Below are 14,925 nucleotides of genomic sequence, written 5' to 3'. Positions count from 1 at the left end.
GAAAAAATATTCACAAGCTATACATCTGATAAAGGGCTAATAAGCAGAATCTATAAAGAACTCAAAGAAATCAACAAGAAAAAAAACACACCACCCCATTAAAAAGTGGGCAAATGACATGAACAAAAACTTTTCAAAAGAAGACAGATAAATGGTCAACAAACATATTAAAAATGCTCAGTGTCACTAATTATCAAGAAAATGCAAATCACAATGAGAGAGCATATTTCCCCAGTTAGAATGGCTTTTATTAAAAAGTACAAAAACAATAGATGTTGGTGTGGATGCAGAGAGAGGGGAACACTTATCCACTGTTTGTAGGACTGAAAATTAATATAACCTTTATTGAAAACAGTATAAAATTCCTAAAAGAACTAAAAGTAGAGCTACCATTTGATTCAGCAATCCCACTACTGGATATTTACCCGAAGGAAAAGAAGTCATTGTATCAAAACACACCTGCAGTCGAATGTTTATTGCAGCACAATTCACAATTGCAAAGATGTAGAATCAACCCAAGTGCCCATCAGTTTATGAGTGGATTAACAAAAAGTGGTATATGTACACCATGGAATACTACTGTGCCATGAAGAAGGATGAATTAAGGTCTTTTTCAACTATTTGGATGGAAGTGGAGACCACTATTCTAAGTGAAGGATCTAATAAATCAAAAAACAACCACCACATGTACTTGCTATTAAACTGAAACTAACCAAGGGGCACACATGTGCACAGAGGGAAGTAAAACTCAGTGGAAATCAAACAGGGGGGAGAGGTTAGGATGGAATGGGTAAAAACCTACCTAATTGGTACAATGAACATTATCTGGGTGATGGGCACACTTCTACTCCTGACTCTTACATAACAAAATCAGGAAATATAAGCAAAAACATTTGTATCTTTGTAATATTTTGAAATTAAAAAAAAAAACCTGTTATTAAAATGCTGTCACACAAGGGAAGTTATAACACCCATGAAACAAGAACAAGATGGTATAAATAAGGAAGAATTAGAGAAAAGTAAAACCTAGAAGGTTGAATATCTAACTAATGAATCATGTTTGACAGAGAAAAGTAATAGAGAAAATAGAGAGAAAATGTCCTTGAATTGTTTTGGTTGAGAGTTTTCAGATTGAGATTGCTCATCAACCCTGGGAAAGAAAAAAGTGTCAAACCAACACATAGTATTGAAACATTTCAGAACACTGGGCTAAAGAGATAGCATTGAACGTTTGGGAAGAGAGGGAAAGAAAAGAAAACTTACCACATACAAAGACATAGGAATCACAATCATAGAAGATTTTCAAGAGCAGCATTGGAAGCTACATGATATTGAATATTCTGAGCAATATTTTTTAAACTTGAATCCATAACTAAAACATAATTCAAAACTAATTTCTATTTAAGTGCTAGATAGAATAAAGGCATTTTAGTTTGGAATCTGCTCCAGTCTCTATTCAAGCAGAAAGCAGTTGAGAATCACTTCTGAATAGAGTGGTTAACCAAGAAAAAAATATATAAGATGTAGAAAACAAATCCAGCATCGGAGAAAAGAAAAGACATAATCAGTTTATAGGACAGACCTAAACAACATCTATCCCAGCTGGATTGGGCAGGAGGTCTGCAGCTTCCGGGAAGGCTGTAGTGAAGGGGAACTTAACAGCTAAAGTATAAAAAATAGATTTTATATATATTCAAGAGGCTAAAGTGGTGTATCTCTTGAGCCCAGGAGTTTGAGGCTGTAGAGAGCTATGTTTGGGCCATTGCACTTCAGCCTAGGTGACAGATCAAGACCCCTTCCCTAAAAAAAATTAATTAATTAATTAATTAAATACAAATATAAAATAGATTTTAGGAGATTTAAAAACTTCTGTTACAGATTTCAAGAAAAGGTTTAGAAAAACATAAGTAAACTGGGAAAAATGGATTTATTATTAATTCAAAGAAGAACAAAAATAGTGCCAGAAATGAAATGCAGTCATAATAGTGTAACATTAAGCTCACAGTTGATAATATTTACATGGTTATAATAATTCAAATTCTAAATACCAATATAACCGATGTTTCTAAAGTTAGTATACTAGAAGTAGAAAAAGAAGAGAAAGTGGGATAAGAAGGTGTGGAAGCAGATATAAGTCAGCCAAATCATTATCTTCTAAAATAAGAAGTCAAATAATGTATAAAATTGACATATCAATAATTAGCAGAATAATGACCTATTCAGAAATATGGAAATAAGCCCCAGAAGAAAAAGATAAAACACACTTGCAGGAAAATTCAAAGATGAGAAATTTGTGTGCAGGCATGATGCATGAGTGTGAGATAGTGTGTGTGGGGGGGGCAAGATATTTCAGTATTTTGTGTTAAATTTTGTAATACTTAAACATTATGGATGTTTCACATAAACTCTGTTTTCATGTGTTACTTTGATAAACATTTAAAAATCATTTGAAAAAATCCACATATCTTTTTCTGTTATTTAAAAGAAAAACAGTTAAATTTTGAATAGCAGACATCTGCAATCTACTCATTAGAAATTTAATTGTGTATTTCAATTTTAGTTTCTCCGCCTTCAGGATCTTTAGTATTTAACATATGTAAACTCCGAGGGTGTATTCTTCATGAAAACATTTAGACTGTCCCATAGATTTTAGTGCCACTTTAGACTATGATACATCTAATTTTTATATTTCATACTGCCCACTTAACTGGGATGTTATTTCATGGCCATAAAATATTGCAAAACATCAAAAAGAATGTATAATTCATAGGGTGTGACAAAGTAACTTTTTGAAAATTAGTTTCTATTGATCATGTCTTTGTCAGAAGGGCACATTTTTAAAACATAAGTTGAATTTTCGAACTATAAAACTTCAAAGTTCAAGCCCATTTACTAAAGAATCAAAATACTGGAAAAATTGAGAACATTTTTTCCCCAGCAATGTGTCTCAGAAAATAGATGATTATTGTATTGAAAAGAACTTTTACTCCTTTCATTATTTTTCTTGCTATTTGTAAGTGAATTATATGTTTTGAATAATTAAATATCAATTACTTTTTCTATATAACATATCTTAAGGTAAAGACTGAGTTGCAAGGCACATTTTAAAACCTTCTGTAGCTACAAAATGGTTATAGTAGCCATATTTATTAAAGTGGAATTGCTACTCCATGAAAATAAAATGGAAAGAGGTAGAAACATAATCAGTTCTACTTTTATAAACATTGGGTTGGAAATGATAATATCTAACAATGATGAAATATAAAGAAGTTTATTAGAAAACATGTACTGGATGTAACAGCACAAAAAATAAAATAAAGAAGGCCTCACTATAAATGTCACACTTTATTTTATGTTCTCTAAGAATGGAAAATCAAGGTATACAAAGGATCTCTCAGGTAATACTTGTCACATCCTTGATTTGGGCCATCACTTCTGTTTTTCTTCTGGGTTTAGATGTTGTTTTCTTATCAATAATGGAATTTTAGTTTTTCCCTCAACTTAATATCGTACTTATAACCCCTAAGGTCAGTTCTGACTAGTTTACACCATCATATAAACATTTCTCAGCTTCCTAAATCAATTCTTCCAGAGGAACTTCCTCTAGACAAATTCAATCTCGTTGGTTGATAGGTATTTTCAAAATAATTTACAAGTTCTCCCATAACTCTTGACACGTTTAGGGATTCCCAGTAGTTCTCATCATGTCTTTAGGGAAAGTAGGGTAAATATTTCATCACACAGTATCATTACTGGTAAGTCTAATTGCTTGGATAATGACTTTAAACCCTTTCAATTTCCTTCTGAAGGCAGTCTATACTTCAGTAATGCTACATTTTTCTATTTCAAAGCTTTTGGTAGTTACAGAAAAATAGCAATGAGTGCTTCTTTAAATAGAAGAGCTGTACTTGTGGGCTTCCAATGCTAATGTTTAGTGACCACTAATTTCATATCTTACCAGGCAAAACTGTATTTTATTCATTACAGAGTGGAGCACATTTTGAAACTCTTACAGATGACTGTATGAAATTTAGGGGCAAACTGACACTTGTCTGAGCTCTGCAGGATAGAAATTTACATGCATACTTTGAACACTTTTATTTTTACTATTCAATTCATTTAATGAATTATGAGATTTCTCCTGGCTTTGTCATTTGGGACTTCACGCTGCCTGTTATCCACAGGGAGTATTACCAGAGATTACTGGGCACTCAGAGTGATTGAAAAGAGTGGCCTGCACTCTGGTACATATTCATAAAGCACAACCTTAGCTCTCAAATGTAATGGAAATCCTAATACAGCTCTTTCCATCCTGGCATTCTCCTTACACAACGATGGCAGCTCCCAAACTGTAAAAGAATTTTCTTTAGAGACCCATGTAGGACTTTGGAGTTACACTTGCTTTTGTCCTAGAGTAATGACCAGAAATAGGGATCTTATCATGCATAGAAGTAGAGAATTATTTTTACTGGCACAGAAAATAATTCAAAATCATAATGATCTCATTGACCTTAAAAAAATCACATAATATCTGCAATAGTGAAATCTTTTATTAAGATATATTTATGTACATATATATACACATATATATGTGTGTGTGTTTGTGTGTTCATACAAACACTTGAATGGAACTTTAAGATATTCTAGAGGAATATTACATTTCCAGCATCTTTAAGATTCATTTTCCCCAATTTTCTGTCATTTTATTTCTCTTTCAATCTTCTCCAGTTGCCCAGTAGTTTCCTCACTTTTATTTATTTGGTCATCTTTGCTGTCCCCAATTTTCTCCTTCTTAAAAAATGCGTTCTGTACAATTTCTGTGATAGAGTTTTTTACTTTGTAATTGAATTGCTCCAGCTAAAGAGCCCTTTAGGTCTTAAATTTGAAGGAAGATGAATATTATAACAAAATAGTTTATTTATGGGTCTTTTCTTACTTTTTGGTTTCATATATGTGTATAGACATAGACTTTTTATCATGTGCTAAAACTATAAATACATCACTTTGAAATTTTTTAATTGGAAAGAAAATTTTTTGCACTATACTCTATTTCTATAAAACCTTACCCTGTGTCTTGCACATAACAGATCCCTGATAAATGCATCATAGTGGAATGAATAACTTTATACAGATAAAATATCTCATATAGACTTCGAGAAAACCGGTTTTTACATTTTGATGAAAGGCAAAATTCTATAAACATATGAATAAAGTAGGTAAATTAATGTTTCAAAAATGTTTTTCTTCACACCAAAGATTTTATCAGAAAGACAGAAAACGAGACAATTCTAATCTATCACTGCTTATCACAAGTAATGAGTAACTGTCCGTGTATGGCGTGGCTTTTAGTGTTAATAACAATATTTAAAAGCAAAGGAAACGTGGTTATAAATAACAATGTGTAATTTAAAAAGAGAGTTTTACCGAAGACAGTCAGCTCTGCCGGATCACTGTCTCTTTCTCCCACCATGTTAGTGCCAACACAGGTGTACATCCCTGCATCACTTTTTCTAGTATTGGAGATCATCAGTTTTCCACCACGGATCTGTTAAAATGAAACAAAAATAAAAGGGAAAGAAAAAGAAACAGGAAAGGAAAGGAAAGGTCATTAATAAATAATTCTGAATTATTTAGCACATTTTCTTTCCAAAAGAAAGTAGCTGAGTTATCTATCACACAAACACCTCCCATTATTTTGGCATCTCCCTGTGTGCTTTTTTTCCTTGAATTCACCCTCACTATACATCTCCATATTCCCTTCTTACAGAATATTACTTTAAGGCAGGCTTCTTCTCTTTTGCCTGGTCCTATTTTGAGTCTTGTGATTTCCCTTCATTAAATACCAGTGGTTAGTCCTCACACTGAGATTCTACTGAATGAATTGCTATTATCATTTGTCATCAGGAAGAAAAAATAGAAATCTGCTTTGACTAATATAATAAAATCTGGCTGACTCAGAAGGATTCAAGAAGTAATTTTTGATTATCTATAAGGGCTGGGCAGTGTTCTGGGTACCTTGGATGCAGTAGTAAACAAGATAGTAAAAATCTTTGCCTTCCTGGAGCTTATGTTTCAGTGATTAGTATTAATTATCTTTGACTCATCTTAGTTATAATTAAAAAATAATTTTTGATGAGGAGGGCAGGTTGGACAAAAAAAATTATAAAATGATGAGTATGAGTTGGTACAAATTATTGGCATTTAATTGGTTCTCTCTAGATTTCTTACATGAGAAGTATTTATTGATTAAATAAACAAATGCAATAATATTAAACTATCTATTTGCCAAAGGGGACTTTATTAAAGCAGAGTTAGGTTTTTAGTAAATGCCATCACTCATAGTTTCTTTTCCAGGTTTTTAATTTTGTTCATTTAAATTCAAATGATCTTAACTTTACAATGATTGAGTGCTCCTAAAGAAATAGCAGATAAGAACATGCTGGTTTCCTCTATTATATTTTAATTTCATAGGCAAACACAAATCATGTAAGTTGGTTCCCATCAAAGATGTTTCAAACTTTAAGTCTTGCCATGTGATACAAAGGGACTTTCAACTTTTTTTTACATTGGAGGAGATGAACATCAACCTGTTCTCAATTATATCCAGCAGGCTGTAATGCTAGGTTATAAAAATGGCCATGGAGGCCATTTCTCTTCCTTTCAAAGCTGAGGGTGGCAATATGACTTGACTTAACGAATGAAACTAAAGCAACTATTTCACTAGAAGAAAGGTTCTTGTGCACTGGGGCTTGTCTTTTCTTTCTCCAGTTGGACCCCTGAGGCCATCCTGGGAATCAGCCTGAGCTAGCCTGCTAGAAAAGAGAAGGCCATGAGGAGGAAAACTAAGATGCTCAGCAGAGCACGAGCCAATTGCCAGACATGCGGATAAGTTCATCCTAGATTATTTAGCTGCCAGCACACCTTTAAACAGGCTACAGGAGGATGAGAAAGTCTAGCAAAGATCAGCCAACCTGGCTCAGAGCACAACTATCAACTTTCCCACATAATCAGGTCTAAATAAAATGTTTATTATAAATCATTATATTTGGGTGTGGCTTGTTGCAAAGCAAAAACCAAATTCTATTAAGATGAACTAGAAACCCTTGAACATAGATTTTACTCCATCACCAGAAGCACATTTCCATAAATGTGGTGCCCAAGCATGTAGATATCACTATGTTAACAGTCAAGCTGGTGTTGTGGCTCAGAGAAACGATACCCAAAACTATGGTGCTTTGGTGTTCTGAGCACTTTGAATTAATGAAAATTGGAAGGCCTTAGAAGCTGCCCCCAAATCAATGTCTCTCTGACATTCCTTTGTTCCCCCCCCCCCCCAAGCACAGAGAGGGACTTTCTCTGAAGTTTTTTTATGTCTGAGGGAAATTCTTCCAAATGAAAAACAATTGCCTTAAATCCTCTGTCTGAAACCTCATTAACCAGGAAAGATTAATCACAAAAGAAGAACCTAAAGGTTACACTATGCCTGCTGGACAGACTTTTCATTTATTCTTCTAAGAGCTGTTATCTGAGAGACTTTATCTACATAATAAGATCACCTTTGTTCGCAGTGCTGTTCCGCCCCTCACCTTTCCATAACTTGTCACCACCTCTCCCAGAGCCCAGAGGAACTTTGTTCCTGGCTATTGTCTGCTCTTTGGGCCCATTCATCTCCCCTGAAAATCATTGACTCTTCTAAAATTGCCAACATCCCCCATTTCCCTCTCCCCCACGAAGAGGGTAATTAAGCTTCCACCATCTGGCCCTTCTTTGAGTTTCATACTTTGTGTGTCTCCCATGCACTTGCACATTAATAAATGTGTATGCTTTTTCTTCCATTAATCTATTGTGCATTCATTTCAGCAGACTTAAAGACCTGAACTTTCAGAAGACCAAGGGAAAAATTCTCTTTGCCCCGACACCAGAAACATATAAATATATGTTGTCATACCTTACATCGCCTATCTAGTTCTGTTTTATATTGTAATCACAATATGCACACAAGAAAATTCTTCATTTATAATATGGATATATTTAAGATAATAGATACCAAAATCATATAAACTTTTGATTGAAATGACATATTTATTCAGTCAAATGAGACATTTTCTTCAATAAAATACATTCGGTCTCAGTTATTGTACTGAATATAAAAATTATACTACTAAACATCAGAAAGTGGAGGTATTATATATATTATTTCGGTGGACTGCTTCTCCTTAAGAAACTTCACATATCAATGTGTGGATTCTCTAAAAAAATAAAATGATGTCATTCCCCTATTTCTGGATGTTTCATTTCAAACCTTAATCGACGAATGAACGTGATCACCAATTTCCTTTGAAAACAGAGTATTTTTTCTACATGATTAACATGCAGAATCAGTCATTTTTATTTTGATTTTATTTCATATCTATTAAATTTGCTATTAAATTAATTCATGTATAAAATTTTCTGTTATAAATATTGTCTAATTAGAAAACTGGAAAAGGTGTTTAAGATGTTCATCATTTTAAATTATTTCCACTGATAATTTTGAATATAGTGCAAACTTAGATGTAGTCAATATGGCTTATGGATATCATTTACACTTTAACACTGATGTACTTCGTGATCAATAGAAGATTTTGGAGATCTTTAGAAAGACCTAACATATTAATATTGTACTGCAAAGATAGCATTTCTGTATTCAGATTGGTACAATTATTAATATATCACATACATTTGATGTATACAATTTTTGTCTGTTTGTAGCCTCATCCCAAAGTTTTTGTTTTTAAGTGTTTTTAGTACAGTGTACATTGTAATAGCATTTGGATACAATTTTATTGACAATAAATTAAAGAATAAAATACATATGTTTTAAGACATAAATCTTCAATTTCTCTAGGCTATCATTTTAATTTAACTCACACTTATTCTTTCTTCCTTGTCATCAATTCGAACTTTGTCTTTTTTCCAGTAGATGGTAGGTTCTGGGTGTCCCCGGGGAGGCTGGCACTCCAGGATTGCAGGCTCTCCAGCTGCCACTACAACATCTGTGGGGTTTTGCCGGAAGTCATCTCGTAACACTGAGGAAAAATAATTATAGTAAAAGAAAATTCAACGATGGTAACTGTAGCTTTTTGTTACTAAAGTTAACTTCAAGTCCTGCTTACTTTGTTCTAATAAAAATTGCCTGAGTATTTACTGAGAACATAGCCATATTCATCTTAAAATATTCTAGGGCCAACCTAAATGCTTATCAACAGAGGAAAGGGAATGGTTGACCAAATGATCGTGTACTTTTGCTCAAAAATCTGATTTAAAAAATGACATAAGTGTAAGGAAAATAAGAAGAGAAATAGTCATCATATAGTTCTGAGATTTAATACAAAAAAGCAAAGTACAGAAGTCTTTACGTAGTATGATTATATTTTCTACAAAGAAAATCATATACACACATGCACTTGGTTTGTGAGCATGCATGCTGTCGAGTCTGTGAGGGGAAGTGGGGTGAGAACTCTTTGAGAAAGTCCTTTCTCATCACGTGAACATGGACACGATCCACACTGTTTTCATTACACTTCAGAAGACAGACTCATTGTTCACCCTTGTAACGCACTAGCACCCACATACACAGGGCTACATTTTCATTCCCTCTGCATCTCCACCTGCCGAGCGACATCTGGGCAGCGTGACATTCAGGGCAGAGATATCCCTAGTAGCAATTTTGCCAGTCTGAATTTCCCCTCCTTTCATTAAGGAGAACAGCAGGTTGGACCTCCGTAGTAACTACCAAAAATCTGGCATGCCTGGCTCTCCAAATGTCACCTATCTATCTGCCTGTGCTTCTCTGCTGCTGGCAAAATCAAAAGCCTGGAGAAGTGGCACGGCCCTATCAGATTACAGAATGCTGAGTTTTGTTTGGTAAATAAGGACTATGGCGATATTCACAAAAGTAGTTGAGACTAGCAAATGTACCATATACCACAGCAGCCTCTGCTTTTCCTAGTTACCTTCATTTTTCTTACTCTTTGACATTCCAACACGGACAAGTTTAGTTCCAAAGTACTCAGGGGTAAAACAAACCCACACACACACACACACACACACACACAGGCACGCACGCACGCACGCACGCACATACGCACATGCACATCAAGCTGTTTGAAATCAACATTAGGCAGCTTGTGCTAGCCTGTTATGTAAATCATGTGCTGCAAATGGGGATTAGGTCAAACCAACTGCCTTCCTTGTCCTGTAATGAGACCCACTTCAGCACTCTGCTTCTTTGTTGTGCCAAATCTGTAGGTTAATTGTCATTCTCCAAATAAATAAAAATCCCTGTCTTCCAAATAGCTCCAGGGAGACAACTGAGTGAATTTTAGGGCTTTTTTTTTTTTTTTCCTTTCTTGTCTCTTGCAACACATCCTTTAACACAGTTTTCCATCTTAATGAAGTCATGGCCCTTTATGAGATTAGAGAACCTTGACTCTCATTGAAAGAATGGTAGGAAAGAATTCAGCACAAATTGTTCACTCTCAGCTTATAAGCTGATTAATTTAGTGCTTTCGCTGCTAAGGAAATGTGTTCCATTTTAGCACTGTGAACTGCATATTTTTGGTCCCCTTGTCTAACTGGCAAGAAAGGTGTGATTTATATGCATAAAGATTTGCTTCTGAGTGAGCTGAAGGAAGTGTGCAGTTAAGTGTGACATTCATGCAAGTGATGGGAAGGAGTTAACACTGTGGTTCCCTCTTGCAGGTAAAACCTCCAGGGAGAGCAAGCTGGTGACTCATTTATATTCTAAATACAGAACAGCTGCCTATTTATGCAATGTTAAGAAGTGCAAAAATATGGTAACAGGGTGATGAGCACCCCTACAATATCCGGTATTGGCAACAAATGGTGTTTTGGCAGGCCCTCAATCTGTTCCAAAATGGCACATCTGGCCAGTTGAAGGGCCTTCTCCAGAACTGGCCTCCTAACAAATGACATGCCAAAAAGACTCAGCACAAATGGTACTTAAGACCATTGCAAATCACTCAGAAACACAATGTTACGCCGATTTGCAACAATCCAATTTTCTTTTTTTCTTAAAGGCCCTTTGACATGAGGGACAGAAAGGAGAAAAATATCATAACAAACTATAAAGACTGCTACTCTTAAACAATAAAACATGTGTTTATGGCATTCACACAAAAAAAGAAAATGACTCCAATTTGCAAATGAAGCCAAGAAATTTAACATCAACTGTAATTTTAGGCTTTCAGACTATTCACCCAGAGAGTAGGGTGAGATAATGGTATAATTGGTACTGTATCCTCTTCAACTTGTAATATGCTCTTTGGGGTTTGTATAGTACTCAGTTAATCCATTTGTGCTTAGTGATACCGCTTCTTTTACCCTAAGTCTTCAGGGTAACAAAATGTTTCTTCTTTCTTTCTCAAATAAAATTTTCAAGAGAAAAATATGCTTTTCAGCAGAGTCTAGGACAGCAAACATAGAGCTTATTTTTAGGAAAAAGAGTAAAGTCATTTTTATTCTCAAATTTTAAAGGATGATATATGTGTTCTAATATTTGTTTATGTTTCTGAGGCCTGTATATCCATTCGTAAATGTAGGCAAAGTAAAATGAAATCATATTTATCAGGTCCCATTTCTGTGCTAAGTATTCATTTCTGTCTTAGATTGTGCTCTGTGCTTTGTCGCAGCTGATGAAGAATAGAAAGTGTTGGTCATCGTGAAGGATTCACATGAGTTCGAGGGAGAGAACTAAGATGGTCTTGCAAATGCAGAAAAGCAAAGCAAATTCCAATTCTAAAATGAGTCTATGTTTGTGTGTGTGTATATATATATTTCCCCTTAATCCCCTATACTAGAGAGAGCTGAGAACTATATTTTAAAACGTGGCTTGACAAGTAAGCCAAAGCAAGAACATACAACCATATGTGTGTTACCTAATTCCCCAAAACAGTCTTTAAATATGATGAAGAAAAATAAACCTGAAGAACTGAAAAGAATACAGTTAAAATGACAGAAACTGAGAGGGTAGCAGTAAGTTATACTTTAAAGAAAAAGGATATACTGTTTTTTTTTTCATAATGGCTGCATTAATTTACATTCCCACTAAAGGTACAAGAGTTCCCTTTTCTCCACATCCACCCAATACTTGTTATCTTTCATCTTTTTGATAGTAGCCCCTCTAACAGGTGTCCAGTGTACCCCATGAATATATAATATTATAATTATCTGTCAACTAAAAAAATAAAGGATATAAAGATGCACTTTGATACGGTACTTATTTGCAGATCTAAGTTTAGAAACCGAGATTGCAAACCTCTATGGAGGAAAAGGGTTTCTAAATGGCTAGAACCCAGGTATTCATTTCTTATATATGAAGCTGGAAAACACAAATGAGAGTTCACTCAGCTAGTCATAATCCAGTCTGGTTTATATTTTCACATTTTTTACATATTGACACACACCATGATTTAGGAAGTTATTCTGGAAGCGCTCAGCACTGTCCTGTGAACTGGCAATGGCATGACAGTGCCTGTGGTAGGCCCTTGCCTGTGACGGCTACTGGTCACTGGCTCCTGCTACATATATCCTTGTGCGAATCCCTCCCCCTGAGTGTGAACTGGACCTAGTGACTTGCCTCTAATGAATAGAGTATTACAAAGTGGTACGATGTCACCTCTGAGATTAGGTTATAAAAGACAATGATTTTCATGTCTTTGGCTTGCTCTCTCTGTCTATACTCAGGGCTCAGAAAAAGATACATCAAAATATGCCACTTTGGACTTCAAACCGAGAGCATCTGGGGAGCAGCAAATGGAGAGAAGGGCTTTCTCTGAAGGTTCCCTATCTATCCTAAAGTCCAGTCCTCCAGAAGATATTCAGTTGTTGTGAATTCCTTCTCCAGGTATCTCACTGACCAAGGGAAATTGGTCCCCTACTGGAGTTGACACCTCACCCAGAGCCCAGAGGAACTTTATCCCAGGCTATTGTCTGTTCTTCAGGGCCATTCATCTTCTCTGAAAATCATTTACTCTTCCTGTACAATTTCCTGCATCCCCCACTTCCAACTCCCCTATGAAAGGGTATTTAAGCTTCAATCATCTGGCCCTTCTCTGAGTCTCATATTTTGTGTGGCTGTGTTGCACATGTGCATGTCTTACATATGCATGCTTTTATCCTATTAATCTGTCTACTGTCGGTTTATTTCGGCAGACTCAGTTATCAAAACTTCAGAAAGTTTGGACTTCTCTACACCCTCTTCTCGTGTACTTCCTCTGCTCATGCAGGTTGCCCTGTTGCCTAGTGGAGAGGCCCACTTGGCAAGGATCTGAGGGCAGCTTCCACCAACAGCCAGCAAGAAACTGAGGCCTTCAGTTCAACAACACTTGAGGACCCAAGTTACCGCTAAATTTTGCAGTAATTTGTTATAAGGCAATGGGTAACTTATATAGTACCCTAAAAAAAAAGCTGTACATCCAGCTGTGATTTTTAGAGCTTAAAGCTTTGACTTCTGCTTCCTCACAACCCCACATTCTTTCCCTCCCTGAGTCCTCTCTATTCCATCCTCAATCAGTAGTTCTCAGGCCTTTTTGTTTTTAACCTCTGTCTAGGCAAATTACTACTCAGACATTTCCATCTTAGTTTATTAAAACAAATTAGCAACGACAATGAGGTGAGACTGCATGATTAATGGACTTCTGAAAGATACATTTCTAAACCACAAAGTGCACAGGCTTTCCAAGTGAAGTTATTAGAAAAGGAAAACCTAAAAATATTATTGATAAAAAAAAAAGTTGCACATGTCATTGGATGAAGACCATCTACAACAAACTAAATTGATTATGAGAAAGGTAGTGAAGGAATTGTAGTGGAAAGCATGACTAGCAGCAGTGGAAAGCCATAGGCAATCGAACAACCCTGAACTCAAGGCTCCCTTGCAGAGAGTCCTGTCTCAGTCTGTGCATGGGATCTGATGGAGCCGTGTGGCACAGTGACACCCGGGCTTCTCAGTAGAAAACTGAACTCTAGTCCTAAGCAGTTGCTTTTATGATATATGTTTTAGTTCATAAATAGAAAATTTCAGTAAACCATGGTCTGTAGAAGGATACTTAGGAGGCTTTATTCATGTATGTAGAAAATATAATAATAAAATCATATGCTGGTTTTCAATAAGATTTTTTTTTAAACTTGCTTTTCTTGGATCAGTTAGCAGGCACAAATAAAGATATTTTTATCTCTCTATTTTAAAATAACTGCATAAAGCTAAAATTTAATGAGTACACACTATATCCCAAAGATGGCATCATGGATGTGGAATAGGTCCGCTGAACCTTGTCTATTGTGTTAGATAAGTAGAGGGTTTGAACCCAGTGTGTCTGACACTAGAATCTAGACACATTCATTATGCTACACTGATTTGCAATATCATCTGCTTCTATTTATCCTATCTCTACTGCCCTCTTCAGAATGTACTTATGGCTTTCTTGAATTACTGTAAGGATGTACTATTTGACCTTTTTCTCTGATTTCTCTTTTAAACCCTCCATTACAGCTATTAAGAGTTTGCTAAAATGCAAATGTGATCATGTCAGTTCCCTTTTTTAACACTTTTTAATGGCTCTTAAAATAAAATTCTCTTTTTAATATGATTTCCAATGTTTAGAATCCAGTCCCTGCTTATGTCTCCAGGCTCAGTGCGGATATTTCTGCAACCCTTGTGCCCTAAGCATATAGAGGAACCTATAATTATCATTGTACATCAGCATATAATGGTCTTTCTGCCTGAAAATATATCCCAGTTCTCCCTTTGTTCCCTTGCCTTCGCTTATTTCTTTCTCAAATACATACTTTTCCCTCAGTGTCAGTTTCAGACTCACTCATCTAAAAAGTCTTTCCTTATGTACTTAGACTGGACGAGGGAAC

General features: G+C 35.4%; 1 protein-coding gene across 24 annotated transcripts in view; it reads right to left on the bottom strand.

Annotated features, from left to right (window-relative positions):
• Positions 1 to 14,925, bottom strand: part of ROBO2 (roundabout guidance receptor 2) — a 1,642,423-nt gene that overhangs the window by 173,239 nt on the left and 1,454,259 nt on the right. For all 24 annotated transcript variants that reach the window (XM_069475019.1, XM_069475028.1, XM_069475029.1 and 21 more), the window contains 2 exons: positions 8,911 to 9,068; positions 5,425 to 5,545 (listed from right to left, as the gene is read on the bottom strand). In XM_069475019.1, coding sequence (XP_069331120.1) covers positions 5,425 to 5,545; positions 8,911 to 9,068 — 279 coding nt within the window. The remainder of the gene's footprint in view (positions 1 to 5,424; positions 5,546 to 8,910; positions 9,069 to 14,925) is intronic.

The sequence above is a fragment of the Eulemur rufifrons genome, chromosome 7 (genome assembly GCF_041146395.1).
Source record: "Eulemur rufifrons isolate Redbay chromosome 7, OSU_ERuf_1, whole genome shotgun sequence".
Taxonomy (NCBI): Eukaryota; Metazoa; Chordata; class Mammalia; order Primates; family Lemuridae; genus Eulemur; species Eulemur rufifrons.
The sequence above is the reverse complement of the archived record's forward strand: the minus strand, read 5'-3'. Positions and strand labels throughout refer to the sequence as shown.